The 14393-nt window shown below is 46.5% G+C and overlaps 1 protein-coding gene across 2 annotated transcripts in view; it reads left to right on the forward strand.

The window, feature by feature from the left end:
- Window positions 1-1982: 1982 nt before the first annotated feature.
- GK5 (glycerol kinase 5) overlaps window positions 1983-14393 on the forward strand; it is a 63934-nt gene continuing 51523 nt past the window's right edge. For both annotated transcript variants that reach the window (XM_040348787.1, XM_040348788.1), the window contains exon 1: window positions 1983-2182. In XM_040348787.1, coding sequence (XP_040204721.1) covers window positions 2060-2182 — 123 coding nt within the window. In that variant the 5' untranslated portion in view covers window positions 1983-2059. The remainder of the gene's footprint in view (window positions 2183-14393) is intronic.

Genomic DNA, 14393 nt, shown 5'->3' on the forward strand with positions numbered 1-14393 from the left:
TAGCTGTTTTGACAGCTCAGCGGCTAACGAGGACAAAGTTGTCGCGGCCTCAGAGGCGGCCATTTTGTTGGCTAGTATCGGTGCGGAGTAACAATCTCCACTCATAATATCGTGCACCAGACAGTATTCGGTTGCAATTTGTCAAAATCTAAAATTACTGATGGTTTACCCACATGCCATGCCATTTATGTCAGCAGATTGGCACGGGCAGGCAAAAGGGTGTACCCCTACATCCCTTTGAAATTCCCGCCTTGCAGGATCTTTCTGCCGCAATGTCGAAGTCACGATAAAAATCGCAGAACGCCGTAAAAAAAATAATAAAATAATAAAAATGCCATAAATCTATCCCCTATTTTGTAGACGCTATAACTTTTGCGCAAACCAATCAATATACACTTAATGGGAATTTTTTTTACCAAAAATATGTAGCAGAATATATATATATTTGGGGATATTTATTATAGCAAAAAGCTGAAAATATTGCTTTTTTTTCAAAATTGTCTCTCCTTTTTTGTTTATAGCGCAAAAAATAAAAACCGCAGAGGTGATTAAATACCACCAAAAGAAAGCTTGTGGGAAGAAAAGGACATCAATCGTGTTTGGGTACAGCGTTGCACGACCGCAAAATTGTCATCCAAAGTGACGCAGTGACGAATCACAAAAAATGTTCTGGTCAGGAAGGGGGGTAAAGGGGGTAAATCCTTCCGGGGCTGAAGTGGTAAAGAAACCGGAAGTTAAGTAGTTGGAGTTTCTGCGGAGTTGGCTATTTTGACAGAACACCGGCTCTCCTGGCTCCTGCCTCCTCCTGGGTGCCCCTACAGCAAGCAGCTTGCTGCGGGGTCAATCAAGCAGGCATGCTCCCAAGCAGTGGCTTTGTGTGTCCATTCACACTCCGAGCTGTGGCTTGGCCCCGCCACCTCCTGATTGGTTCACTGGCTGTGTTTGACAGCAGCGGAAGCCAATGGCTCCCACTGCTGCCAAAGGCCAATCGGGAGTGCCAGTCCCCGAAGAGGCAAGGCTCGCTGGATCAAGAGGGAGCTCAGGTAAGTATTATAGGAGGGGGGGGGGGGGATGCTGCACAGAGAAGGTTATTTAACCTTCATGCATAAAAAAACCTTGTGCCTTTACAACAGCTTTAAAGCATCACCTATGGGCAATTTTATGTACCGTAGTTTGGTACCATTTCACAGGTGCAAACAATTTTAAATCATGACACGTTTGATATCTATTTATTCGATGCAACATTTTCTTTAATATCACAAAAATGAATAAATGGGTATTATTATATTGGCTTTGTGCTCACTAAAATTAATTTAAGTGTATTTGTTCCTGAAAATCTGAGTTTGATAAATGGCTGCACAGACATCGTGTGACATAAAAATTGCAACAGCCACCATTTTATTTTCCAGGGCATCTGCTTGTTGAAAACATATCACGTTTGAATGTTCCAAGTCATTTTCTAGAAAAAAAATCCAGATTTTTAACATGGTTGTTAACAATTAAAACCATTGCCTAAGTGGCAGGGGGTTAAGGCCCCTTTCACACCGGCGCCGCTCGCTGTGAAGTGGAATCCGCTTGTTCAGCTAGGGATCTCTCTCTGAACAGGTGGATGACAGGTCTGTCTCCCCTCTGCTATGCAGAGCGGACAGGGACACAGTCACGCTCTCTTCTATGGGACAATCGGATGGAACGGACCAACTATCCATTTTCATCTGATTTCGATAGACGGAATGGGAATCTGGCACTCCATAAAAGAGACTGGAGGATCCGAACAGGTCCTCTTAAAAAGACTGACAGATGGACCTGTTTGGGTCACCTGTGTGAAAGGGGTTGCCACCAGGCCAGTAGTTTGGAGCAGCCTATAATCAACACCTGATAATAGAAGTGCCATTAGTAAATATGGCGCAAACTATTATGACTGCCAGAACTAAACATGGCCGCTCTCATTGAAAATGTTCCTTTGCTCGGCCCCGCCCACTGTAAACATGGCTCCGTTCAGGACGGCCCCGCCCCGGAGAACTCCCCAGCGTCTCCTGAATAGTATGTGATCATCCTGAGGATGGGATCTGTCAGGAACGGATACCGGGAGCGGCTGGTGGTGGCGGTGGATGTGGGCAGCACGATCATTCGGTGTCATGTGTATAACTCCGCCGCCCAGATCTGTGGAAGAGCTGAGGACAAGGTAAGTGCAGGGAGCGGAGCAGTGCATACATGAATCTCCCTCTGCCGGGTACCTCTCACTATGGATCGCACGATCTGTCTCCACACCTGATTTTCAGGGACAGTCCCAGTGTGGAAGAGAAGCCATGGCAGACATACTTCCAACTTTCCAGGGACAGTGCTGGAATGCAGAGAGAAGCACCATGCCATATTTATCTATCTGAGCTCAGGTGTGATCTATATTGCTGAGTTACATTGTTCCAGCTTGGAACTGTCAATACCTGATTGGTTGCTGCAGGTGACGGTCACGGTGGTCGTTACGGGCTCCTGGCTTCTTTGCTGAGTGGCTGCCCCAGGGCTCAAGTCCTGCGGGAACGCGTGGGAACGGAGTTCCTGCACTTTTTTCACAGTAGGAACGCAGTTCCCTTTGCAGGATGAGAGCAGCCGAGCCGCCCGAGCCAATCCTTCACTAAGCGGCGATGCCCAGCTCGAGTCACTGTCAGGGGCAGGCGAACCTCAGTAATCCTTTGTTACTGGCCGCTTCCTGTATATGTATTCATCGGGTAGTGTGCGGGTATTCTGTCACTTCCTCGATGCCGCAATGTCTTCTGGGAGCTTTTGTCATTGTTCCCAGGAGACATTGCGGAGGTCTGCCGTGAGTTATCGTGGGATTTAGAAAGAACTTGCGGGCAGTAAAAAAGGATTACTAAGGTACAGTGGATCGAAAAACAAACAAACATGCGGTTTAGTAATTATGCATATGAGCGTATCATTTTTTTTTTTTGGTGGGGGGAGTGGATCTTGGGTGGGAGTTCCCACACTTTTTTCCCCAGGACTTGACCCCTGGGCTGCCCCACTGCACACCAACCACAGGGGGTGTCTTGCTGGGCACTGCCGGTGTATTGTCACATTCTGCTGCCTATCGTAGAATGCTGCGGAAGTCACGTGGCGGCCAACTGCGCATGCATTCCAAACGCAAGTGTGATGCGTTCCAATGGATTCACGACAGTGAAACCTCGGTCGGCATCCAGGCTCTTTCCTTAACATCCCCGTGGATTGGAGGATGTTAAAAAAAGAGCCAGGAGGCCGAGCGAGCAGAGCGAGCCGTCCGAGCGAAGTGAGGCCGACTGGCCACTTTCCTCTAATTCCACCTGAATGCCGGGTTCGCTGGTGTGTACTGTTGTAAATCTATTGGAACGCATCGCACTTGCGTTTGGAACGCATTGCGCATGCGCAGTTGGCCGCCACGTGACTTCCGCAGCATTCTACGATAGGCAGCAGAATGGGACACTATACCACCATTCAAACAACGCCTTGTATTGTTTTTAATGATTGCATGGAGTTCTTTGATTGGACAAGATGGAGAGGAGGGGTGGTGACATCAGGACCTCCACCCCATAAATTATTTATTAGCCTCTTAGTAAAAAGCATATAAAGTTAATAGTACCATCTAGAGGTCGACCGATATGGGTTTTTCTCTGGCCGATACCGATGCCGATATTTAGAAATCGGGGCAGCCGATGGCCGATATATGATGCCGATTTTTGCGGCCGATATTTTGGGCCGATTTTTGGATTGGGATGCATTGTGGAGGAGGATGGATGGTGCTGGGCGTGGGTGGGAGATGCGTTGTGGAGGGGGAAAGATGGTGCTGGCTGTGCCTGGGGGATGCATTGTGGAGGGGGGTGGATGAATGGTGCTGGGCGTGGGTGGGGGATGCGTTGTGGAGGGGGATGGCTGGATGCTGCTGGCCGTGGAGGGGGGATGTGTTGTGGAGTGGAAGAGATGGATGGTGCTGGCTGTGGATGGAGGGAGGGGGGTGGATGGAGCTGGCCGTGGGTGGGGGATGTATTGTGAAGGGGGATGGATGGATGGAGCTGGCCGTGGGTGGGGGATGCATTGTGGAGAGGTGGATGGATGCAGCTGGCCGTAGGTGGGAGATGCTTTGTAGAGGGGGGTGGATGGATGGATGGAGCTGGCCGTGGGTGGGGATGGATATATATAAAATGAGTGTGTATACAGGAGAGGGGTGTGCTCTGACATGTACACACTGTCCATTGGATGACACCTGTGATCTCCCACGTGAGTTGGAGTACTATGTACAATCACTAGAGAGCCGAGGCACCTATCAGAGATGATAGGAATACTGTACATTACCCCAGTCTCCAGCAGCACGAGAAATGAATCCTTCAGCCACGCTGCTGGTAGCCTGCGTGCCGACACCCCCCCCCCCCCCCCCCCCCCCCCCTAAGGCTGGAGCCATAGCCTAGAGCCTATGTTCAGTAATCCCGCCACCGTCCCAGCATGCAGGAAGCATAACAAGTGTGATCTCTTCGCGCAGACAACTACTGCAGTTGCTGGGGCTTGTGACAAGTTTGCTTTATGCTACAGTACAGCCCGCCGAGGTAGAGGGGGGGGGGTCGGCGCGCAGGCTACCAGGCTGAAGGATTAATTTCTCGTGCTGCTGGAGGTGGAGCGGGGTTTAGCATGGCAGCCGAAAATCGTCCGATTTTCTTACAATAATCGGCCGATGCCGATTTCTTAAAAACGGCCAAATATCGGCCGACCGATATATCGGTCTACCTCTAGTACCATCATCCTGAAGATCAATTTGAATAGAAATAGGGCTTAGGGGACCCCAAAGACCAACAGCAAAAGCTGAGAAAAGGGGAAGGGGCAATAGGACTATAGCGGTACAGAGTAGGCAGGTGAACTCAAGAGAGAAATTTATAATAAAAAGTATACACATTAGTATATACATTGCAACTCCCTTCTTATTAGCCTACCTCTACATAGGCTATCCCCTCTACAGTCTATCATGAATGCTGCTGCCAGACTTATCCACCTTACCAACCGCTCAGTGTCTGCCAAACCTCTCCATCAATCCCTACACTGGCTCCTGATCACCCAGCCAATTAAATTCAAAATACTAAACACAACATACAAAGCCATTCACAACTCTGCCCCGAGCTACATCACCAATCTTGTCTCCAACTATATCCCAAACTGTCCTCTCCGCTCTTCTCAAGACCTCCTACTGTCAAGCTCCCTCGTCTCCTCCTCCCATGCTCATCTCCAGGATTTCTCCAGAGCCTCTCCCTACCTCTGGAACTTACTACCTCAACTTGTCCGGCTATCCCCTACTCTTGCTACCTTCAGGCGACCTCTAAAAACTCACCTCTTCAGGGAAGCCTATCCGTCTCCAACTAATCTTTTACCACTTCCATCAGCTCATTCCCCACAGTTGCAACCTTTTATACCACCTGCCCCACCCTATTGTAAGCTCTTCTGAGCAGGGCCCTCTTGTATTTTATTGTATTGTAACTGTATTGTCTCCCTTTTTATATTGTAAGCGCTGCGTAAACTGTTGGCGCTATATAAATCCTGAATAATAATAATAATACATTTATTGACATAATATCAAGAGACTATAAAAAATATCAAAAGCAACATAAACAAAAAATCACAGTACAACAACCAGCCGTACAGATCACTGATATTAGATTATCCCTTGAGGGAAAATTCCGGTAGGGGTCATGTGAGGGGGATCGCAACTAGTTTCATGACTGAGTCGCTTCGTCAGGAGAGTTCTAAAATGTAATTAATATACAGTTGTTAGCTATAGAAAAGTTGAACAGAATATGGGGATAAATACAAGTAAACCTTACATTAAAGACAGTATACACATGTGAACAATATAGTAGTTGGGGAACAAAACACTGTGCCGCTTGCCTAAAAACAGAGGTCCCATCAGCTCAGGCGCTAGAGCCACTGTATGGAGAGATCTCCCACGGCGACCAAGGGGGACAGATGTGGAGATGGACCTGTTCAACTATATATGGTAGGCAGGCCATGAGTAAGGCTAGGAGGATATGAGTGGGGAGTGCAGGTGATAGTGCCAGTGAGGTATCAAAATTCTCATAGTGAGGAATGAACGTGAGGGGCTGTGATAACGGGGAAAAAAGTGATGGGATGAGGAAATGAGATAAGGAAAGGGAAGGGGGGCTCCCTGTCAGCGTGAACTGAGGAAAGCCGTTTACCAGCACTTCCTGGTTCTCATGATGATCAGCTGTGATTGGTCACAGTTGATCACGTGGTAAGAAGCCTCTGTCAGAGGCTTCATACCACGATCAGAGTTGCGGTGTATCAGACTGACACACAGCACCTCTGATCGCCGCGCTGAACGCCCCTGCGGGTTGGCTGTTCTATCAAATGTGAACTATCTGTTTAGATTGTGAAACACGTATGGGGTTATATACTAAAGGAAAATCCACTTTGCACTACAAGTGCACTTGGAAATGCAGTCGCTGTCGATCTGAGGGGGACATGCAAGGAAAATAAAAAACAGCATTTTTAGCTTGCACATGATTGGATGATAAAATCAGCAGAACTTCCCCTCATTTCAGATCTACCCCTCAGATTTACAGCGACTGCACTTCCAGTGCAATTTCAAGTGCACTTGTAGTGCAAAGTGGATTTGCCTTTTGTAAATAACCCCCATAATCTGTACACACTGATGCAGACCTAAATACCGATTTCATCCACATTGCCTTCCCACTTAAAGGGGTGGTTCCCCTAAAAATAAACTTTTGACATTGCATTTGGTACAATAATTACAATTAGAATCGGCTGGTTTTATTTAAAAAATACCTCCGTACGTAGCGTTTGCTATATTCGTTCCCACCGCCACTTCCGGGTACGATGCTGGCGGTGGGCGTTCCTAATTGATGGACAGGCATCCGACCGACGCATCCATCGCGTCACGAAATGCCGAAAGAAGCCGAACGTTGGTGCGCATGCGCCGTATAGAGCCGCACCGACGTTCGGCTTCTTTCGGCATCTCGTGACGCGATGGATGCGTCGGTCGGATGCCTGTCCATCAATTAGGAACGCCCACCGCCAGCATCGTACCCGGAAGTGGCGGTGGGAACGAATATAGCAAACGCTACGTACGGAGGTATTTTTTAAATAAAACCAGCCGATTCTAATTGTAATTATTGTACCAAATGCAATGTCAAAAGTTTATTTTTAGGGGAACCACCCCTTTAATAATATCTTTGTGACCAGTTTTCTCCCCAGAATGCTGGTAAGAAATAAAAAGTTGTGTTCCCGCCTGAATTTCTCACAGAGCTTTAGAATCTTAATTGATCAATGGAATCTAAAAGTCGGCTTTGTGTCGTTGTGTTTTGCAATCTTGTATAATGTTACTGAGCGTGTTTATTTCCATCTTTTTGTGTGGTCAGAGGGCTTTACCCCGCCCCACACCCTCTAAATGGGTATTTTAGTTACAAGATTCTGGCCTGCACTCTGGCTACCCTGTTCAGTTATTGGTGAGCCTTGTAGCTAAAGGACCTGTTCTCTGCCAGCTCAAGCTTGTTACAGAGGTCCAGTCCTGTGCGTCCTTTATGGTTCAGTCACCGGTGATGTCCTTTTCAGGGTACAAAGACAATATATGAAAAGTGATCTCTAAGGTCCTGCTTTGAGCTGTAGTTAGATCTTTACACTATATGGCCTCCAAGCTGGCCCTGGTGGGACATAGTGGGACTGACTCAAAAGGGCTAAATTGGTTCAGTCCACATCTTTGCTGGTTGTAATTCCAAGACTAATGCCCCATACACACGATCGTAAATTCAGACAACAAAAGTCCGATGTGAGCTTTTGAATGGAAATTCCGTGTGTATGCTCCATCGGACTTTTGCTGTCGGAATTTCCTCCAACAAAAGATTGAGAGCTGGTTCTCAAATTTTCTGCCATAGGAAAAAATTCCTATGGGAAAATCCGATCATCTGTAGCAATTCCAACGCACAAAATTCCAACGCATGTTTGGAAGCATTGAACTTCATTTTCTCGGCTCGTCGTAGTGTTTGTACGTCGCCACTTTCTTGATGGACGAAAGTTCAGAGAACTTTTGTGTGACCGTGTGTATGCAAGCCAAGCTTGAGCGGAATTCCGTCTGAAAAAACATCCAAAGTTTTTCTGAGGGAAAATCCAATCTTGTGTACACGGCATAAGGATAGGAGACTTCAGGCCTACTAATGCCACTATCCACAAGTTCAATTATCTCCCAGTAGGTTACGCCATGCTCGCTCCACAAAAAAGACCACAAAACAGGTATCGATGTTAGATGGATTGCCAAATTGTTCATACTCTACATCTGTCGTTATCAACATTTTCTACATTGAAAAATCCTTTAAATAACTTTTACGTTTTGGGGAACCCCTGTTAATAACTACCATATATAGTGCTCACTGTACAGTAAGCCGATATATATAGAAATACATAAAACCTAGTAAATTATTGTTTATGAACTGACTACTATAGATAAGCCACACCACATCCCTACGTGTAGTTCAAACTTTTGCTAATGGCAAAGAGACCTTTTTAGGTGCTACTCGGATAGCTTCACACAAGTCCAGTTCATTCATAACCACATACTACCCTATCGTGCCCCATCGGTCATCCTTTCCCAATTTTTATTACCATAAAGGAAACCATAGATAATGTGGTGCACTTGGCATATGTGACACCCGGTAATAAAAATGAAATGACATGAGCATTCTGATGGCCAGAAAAGACTGATGTGTTGAAAATTGTAGTGCTCCCTCACGCTGGTGGTCAGTGGAAGAAGGGCCCCTTTTGCGCTGGTGGTCCCTGAGGGCTTTCACACTGGAGTGGTGCGCTGGCAGGACGGAAAAAAAGTCCTGCTAGCCACATCTTTGGAGCAGTGTGTATACCACTCCTGCCCATTAAAATCAATGGGACACCGCGGCTATACGCCTCTGCAGAGGCGCATTGCGGGCGGTTTAACCCTTTCTCAACCGCTAGCGGGGTTAAAACCGCCACGTTAGCGGCCGAATAGCAGCGCAAAATTAGCGGTAAAGCACCGCTAAAAATAGTAGCACTTTACCGTCACTGCACCTCCCACCCCAATGTGAAAGGGGCCTTATAGATCAGCCTTTTTCAACCAGGGTGCCTTCTCATGTCTTCAGGGGTGCCTTGGAAAAATACCTAAAAATTGTATACAAGCCTGCCTTTTAGTTACACAAAGCCACAGGTTTTCATTATGCACCATTACAACCTTCTAGCCGCTGGCGTTTTAAAGCGGAGGTTCACCGTTAGAGAGCACATTTTCCCCTTAGATTAATGCTCGTTTTGTCTAGGGGAATCGGCTATTGGTTTTAAAACATGATCCGTACTTACCCGTTTACGAGATGCATCCTCTCCGTCCCTTCCGGGTATGGGCTGCGGGAATGGGCGTTCATTCTTGATTGACAGTCTTCCGAGAGGCTTCCGACGGTCGCATCCATCGCGTCACGATTTTCCGAAAGAAGCCGAACGTCGGTGCGCAGGCGCAGTATAGAGCCGCACCGACGTTCGGCTTCTTTCGGCTACGAGTGACGCGATGGATGCGACCGTCGGAAGCCTCTCGGAAGACTGTCAATCAAGAAGGAACGCCCGCTCCCGAAGACCCATACCCGGAAGCGTCGGAAGAAGATGCATCTCGAAAACGGGTAAGTACGGATCATATTTTAAAACAAATAGCCGATTCCCCTAGACAAAACGAGCAGGAATCTAAGGGGAAAAGGGCAACAATTAAATAAATGGGTGAACTCCCGCTTTAACAACCAATGATGTCATTAGTTGATGAGCATTACAGCAACCTCATTTGCCCCTCTCCGTCAAAACTGCTAATGAGCTGAGTGCTGAGATAGTTTTCTATTTAAAGCGGAGTTCCACTCTGAAAAAAATCTTTCCACCAAAAATCTAAAAAAATAAAAATGGGGGAAAAAAAATAATAATTTTTACTTACCCTAAATAGCTGTTGCTATGCGGAAGTCCAGAATCTGCCTCTTCATCTTCCGCGGTGGATTCTCTTCCTTCTCCTACACTTGGTTTCTTCTTGTGAATGGGGCGCGCTGTATTCTGGGAACTGTGTGTATCCCAGAAAGCAGCAGGCCCATTCACAAAGCGCTGCGCTGCTCGCGCATACGCAGTAGGAAACAGGCAGTGAAGCCGCACGGCTTCAGTGCCTGTTTCCCTTACTGTGGATGGCGGTGCCTGGAGCTGCCAGGATCGAGGATCGGCCTCGGCGGGTGCTGACATCGCTGGCGACTAGGACGGGTAAGTGTCCTTATTAAAAGTCATCAGCTACAGTGTTAGTAGCTGCTGACTTAAAAATTTTTTTTGAACGGACCTCCGCTTTAAGATGCATTAATAATTTAGTCTATTCAGCATGACATGGAGCTTAGTTATGTAGCATGAGGCTGTATATTCTGCAATATCTAAATTTTTTGGTAAACTCATTCAATGAATTCAAGCTCTGCCAGCTGAGATAACATGCACTGCATTGATGCATTCACACAATGTAACAGTAAGTATGAAATAAAGCAAAGTTCATGAATATTCCTTCATCCCATTGTTTTGCAAACCTATGTACACATAAACTGTTTACTCGCATGGACACCAGGGCCTTTTCTAATCCCACTGACCACAGTCTGGCCTGCTTAAAGAGGAAGTAAACCCTTGGTTTTTTTTTATTTTTTTAAATACACCTGCAAGAGAAAGACATGAGCTAGTATGCATAGCATTCTAGCTCATTATGTGGCACTTACCTGAGATCGAAGTCCAACTCGGTCCCGTCCACCGCCATGTCCCCTGGAGCTTCTTCCTGTTTTTCGCCGCTGGAACTGTGATTGGCCGGAGCAGCAATGACGTCACTCCCGCGCATGCGCGTGGGGCCGGCAGATCCCCGCGCATGCGCGTGGGGCCGGCAGATCCCCGCGCATGCGCGTGGGGCCGGCAGATCCCCGCGCATGCCTGAAAACACGGCATTAACCCCGCTACTGCCATTCACAAATACGGCACGCTCAGTAGACAGCGGTGCCCATTTTTGTGAAAATATCCGTGTAGGTTAAGGAGATATTTCTTGCACCTACAGGTAAGCCTTAATCTAGGCTTACCTGTAGGTGCAAGTTGTAACAGTGGGTTTACAACCACTTTAAGCCTCAAGGCCTGGCTCCATTCACATTTGTACAACACACGTCATGCAGCTTTGGCCAATGAAAATGGGCAACTGTCGCATGTATAACATTCAAGTGCAACTTTCTTGCAACTTTTGAGGTTTTCCATTGCAGTCTATGGCACGCTAGTCAATGTAAAAGTCAGACCAAAGTAGTGATGGAATCTTTTTAAAGTCGTGACTTCAAGTCGCACGTAACTGAACATTTGTCCTTGAAAAACATGGAGTGAGACTTTTGCACGCACAGTGAAAGGTGCTGTTGGTGCTTGTTGGTATAGTGTAATAACATTTTGGTATCAGGAGAATCCTGGCACTACCAATTTTATAATGTGGCATGTTCAGATCTTCCAAGTCACTTGCAGTGATTGGCCTTTGTACCAGAGGCTTCATTATGTTTCTATGTACAAGTATGAATCCGATCTCTTCCCTACATTCTGTTATCCAAGACAAGGAGATTAGCAAAGTGTAAGGTGATGATGGTGTGGTAAATTTATAGCTAAGATTGGACTATGTTCTTGTCATGCTATACTCCCATCAGCCCTTGTAATAGATAGCAACATGAGAAGGTAAACATGTTGATAAAAGGGATTGCTTTCTGTTCAGTGTTTCTTGCACTAATATTTGAGCAAGTACTTAAGTACTTCTAAACTAAACTACTAGTACTACTAAACTTCTAAATAATAAAAAAAAAAAAAAATTGAGAATTTGTGGAAAGCCAACTGTACTTGTACATCAGGAGGCCTATTCAATGCCTGGCTCCAGGTTAGATAAGAAGTTCTGGCCAGTTCTGATCTCCACAAGTCGCGACAGTGTGAACCGAGGCTCAAAGTGGTTGTAAACCCTTAGAGCCAGTTCACACTGGGGCGACTCCCATTCTATGCAATAGAACCGTTCTAATAGGAGCGACGCAAGTCGCTCCGACTTAGAAAAAGGTTCTTGCACGACTTCGGGGGCGATTTGCAATGACTTCTATACAGAAGTCATTTTGCTAATCGCCTCTGAAGTCGTCTTCAGGACGCCTTGCAGAGTCGCCCCCGAAGTCGTGCCGCCGCAGTGTGAACCGGCTCTTACAGACTACTTAGGTGCAAGAAATATCTCCTTAACCTACACGGTTAAGGAGATATTTTTAGGAAAGACAGCACCGATGTCTACGGCGCCTGCATGCCGTAGACAATGGCGCAGGCGCACTGAGCGTGCCATTTCTGAACCCAGGTATTACCTTGCGATGTATTCTTTCGAAAACGAAAGAATACATCATTGCGGGAAGCTGTATTTGGTCTTATGAGAATTTTGGTAACTCTAGTAACCAATTTGTTTTCAATATGAGATTAGCATGCAAAAAAATATAAAAAATGGACGATCAGATATTCTCATTGTATGTACCAGGCTTAGCCACTTGCCGCTCAATACGTATATCTGTGTTGCAGTTTGCAAGTGATTGTGGCTGACGATATCGGCCATAACCCCGGTATTGTTCTTTTCAGCCAGCGGCTGGCTTTCTCTTGAAAGTGTTACGAGTGGCACGTGAGCTGGACGCTCCCCCCTCCTGCCCCTCCCCAATGTTTCTCGGGCTTGCCGTTTCCGCCGGCTTGCCTGAGAAGTTATCCCACAGTGCAGCGGGCTGGTCACAGAGGCGGTAAGACTATATCGTCTTTGATTGCCTCTATGGTTTCGGAGGACCGGAGCGACATCATGACGTTACTTTATGCCCAGGGTAGATATTCAACCTTTAAAAAAAAAAAAAAAATTAATGAGTAAAGGAGAGATTTGGGGTCTTTTTCACCCCCCCCCCGATCTCTCCATAAGAGGACCTGTCATCATTATTTCTATTACAAGGGATGTTTACATTCCTGGAAATGGAAATAAGTGTTCCAAATTTTTTTAAAGCGGATGTTCCACCCCAAAAAATATTAAAAGCCAGCAGCTACAAATACTGCAGCTGCTGACTTTTAATATTAGGACACTTACCTGTCCTGGAGTCCAGCGCCGTCCGCAGCAGAGCACGAGCGATAGCTCGTCACCCTGCTGCTCCCCCCTCCATCCACGCTGAGGGAACCAGGAAGTGAAGCGCTGCGGCTTCACTGCCCGGTTCCCTACGGCGCGAGACGCGCCGCGCCCGCCGATTGGCTCCCGCTGTGTGCTGGGAGCCGAGTGTTCCCAGCACACAACGGGGGGGGGGGGGCGACGGGATGTGACGCAATGCCCGTCTTTTGCCCGTGAATGCCGGGCCGGAAGTGGGTGCAAATACCTGGCTTTAGACAGGTATCTTCACCCCCCTCCCCCCTGAAAGGTGTCAAATGTGACACCGGAGGGGGGGAGGGTTCCGATCAGCAGGACTTCACTTTAGGGTGGAGAACCGCTTTAAGGGACGGTGTAAAAAAAAAAAAATGAGAAAAAAAAATGTTATCGCCCATTCCTCCGAAATCATGCGCAGAAGTGAACGCATACCTAAGTCGTACAAGCTTATGTAAACCGTGTTCACACCGCACATGTGAGGCATGGCCGTGAACATTGGAGTGAGAGCAATAATTCTAGCGCTAGACCTCCTTTGTAAACCTGTAACCCTTTAAAAAAGTTTAAACCATAACTTATGGAGATTTTTAAGTACTGTATTTAGTTGCCATTCCATGAGCGTGCGCAATTTTTTTAAAGCGTGACATGTTGGGTATTTATTTACTAGGCGTAACATCATCTTTTGGGGTATATATTGTCATTTCTAATTTAATTAAAATGTTATTATTTAAAAAAAAAAAAAAAAAAACCCTGCTCAAATACTATGTCACATAAATAATTGCAATGATCGCCACTGTATTCCCTAAATGCTAAAAAAATAAATATTTAGTGTTTGCGAGTTAAGTAATTGTCTAGCAAAAATACTGAATTAAACTTGTAAAGTGTGCCAGAAAAGGCCTCAAGTGGTTAAGAAAACACATGGCTTGTTATAAGACAATTTTTGCTTATGTTTTAGGTGTTCTTTTATGAAACTGCGATTAAAATACCGCTATTCAGTTCTCAGGCATTCTCAGAGGAGATCGCTCTGCTCTGAGTGCCTGTTTATGAAGCTCTGTAGATCTCTTCTCATGTTGAGATGAGAAGCGATCTACAAACGCCGGGAACTCTTGAGAACGACTTCTCTCACTGTAATCTCGCGTGATGTAGCGGGATTACAGTGTGAGGAAGTGTAAAATACAAAAGTTGAACACGAATCGGCACA

Source organism: Rana temporaria, chromosome 4 (genome assembly GCF_905171775.1).
Source record: "Rana temporaria chromosome 4, aRanTem1.1, whole genome shotgun sequence".
Classification (NCBI taxonomy): Eukaryota; Metazoa; Chordata; class Amphibia; order Anura; family Ranidae; genus Rana; species Rana temporaria.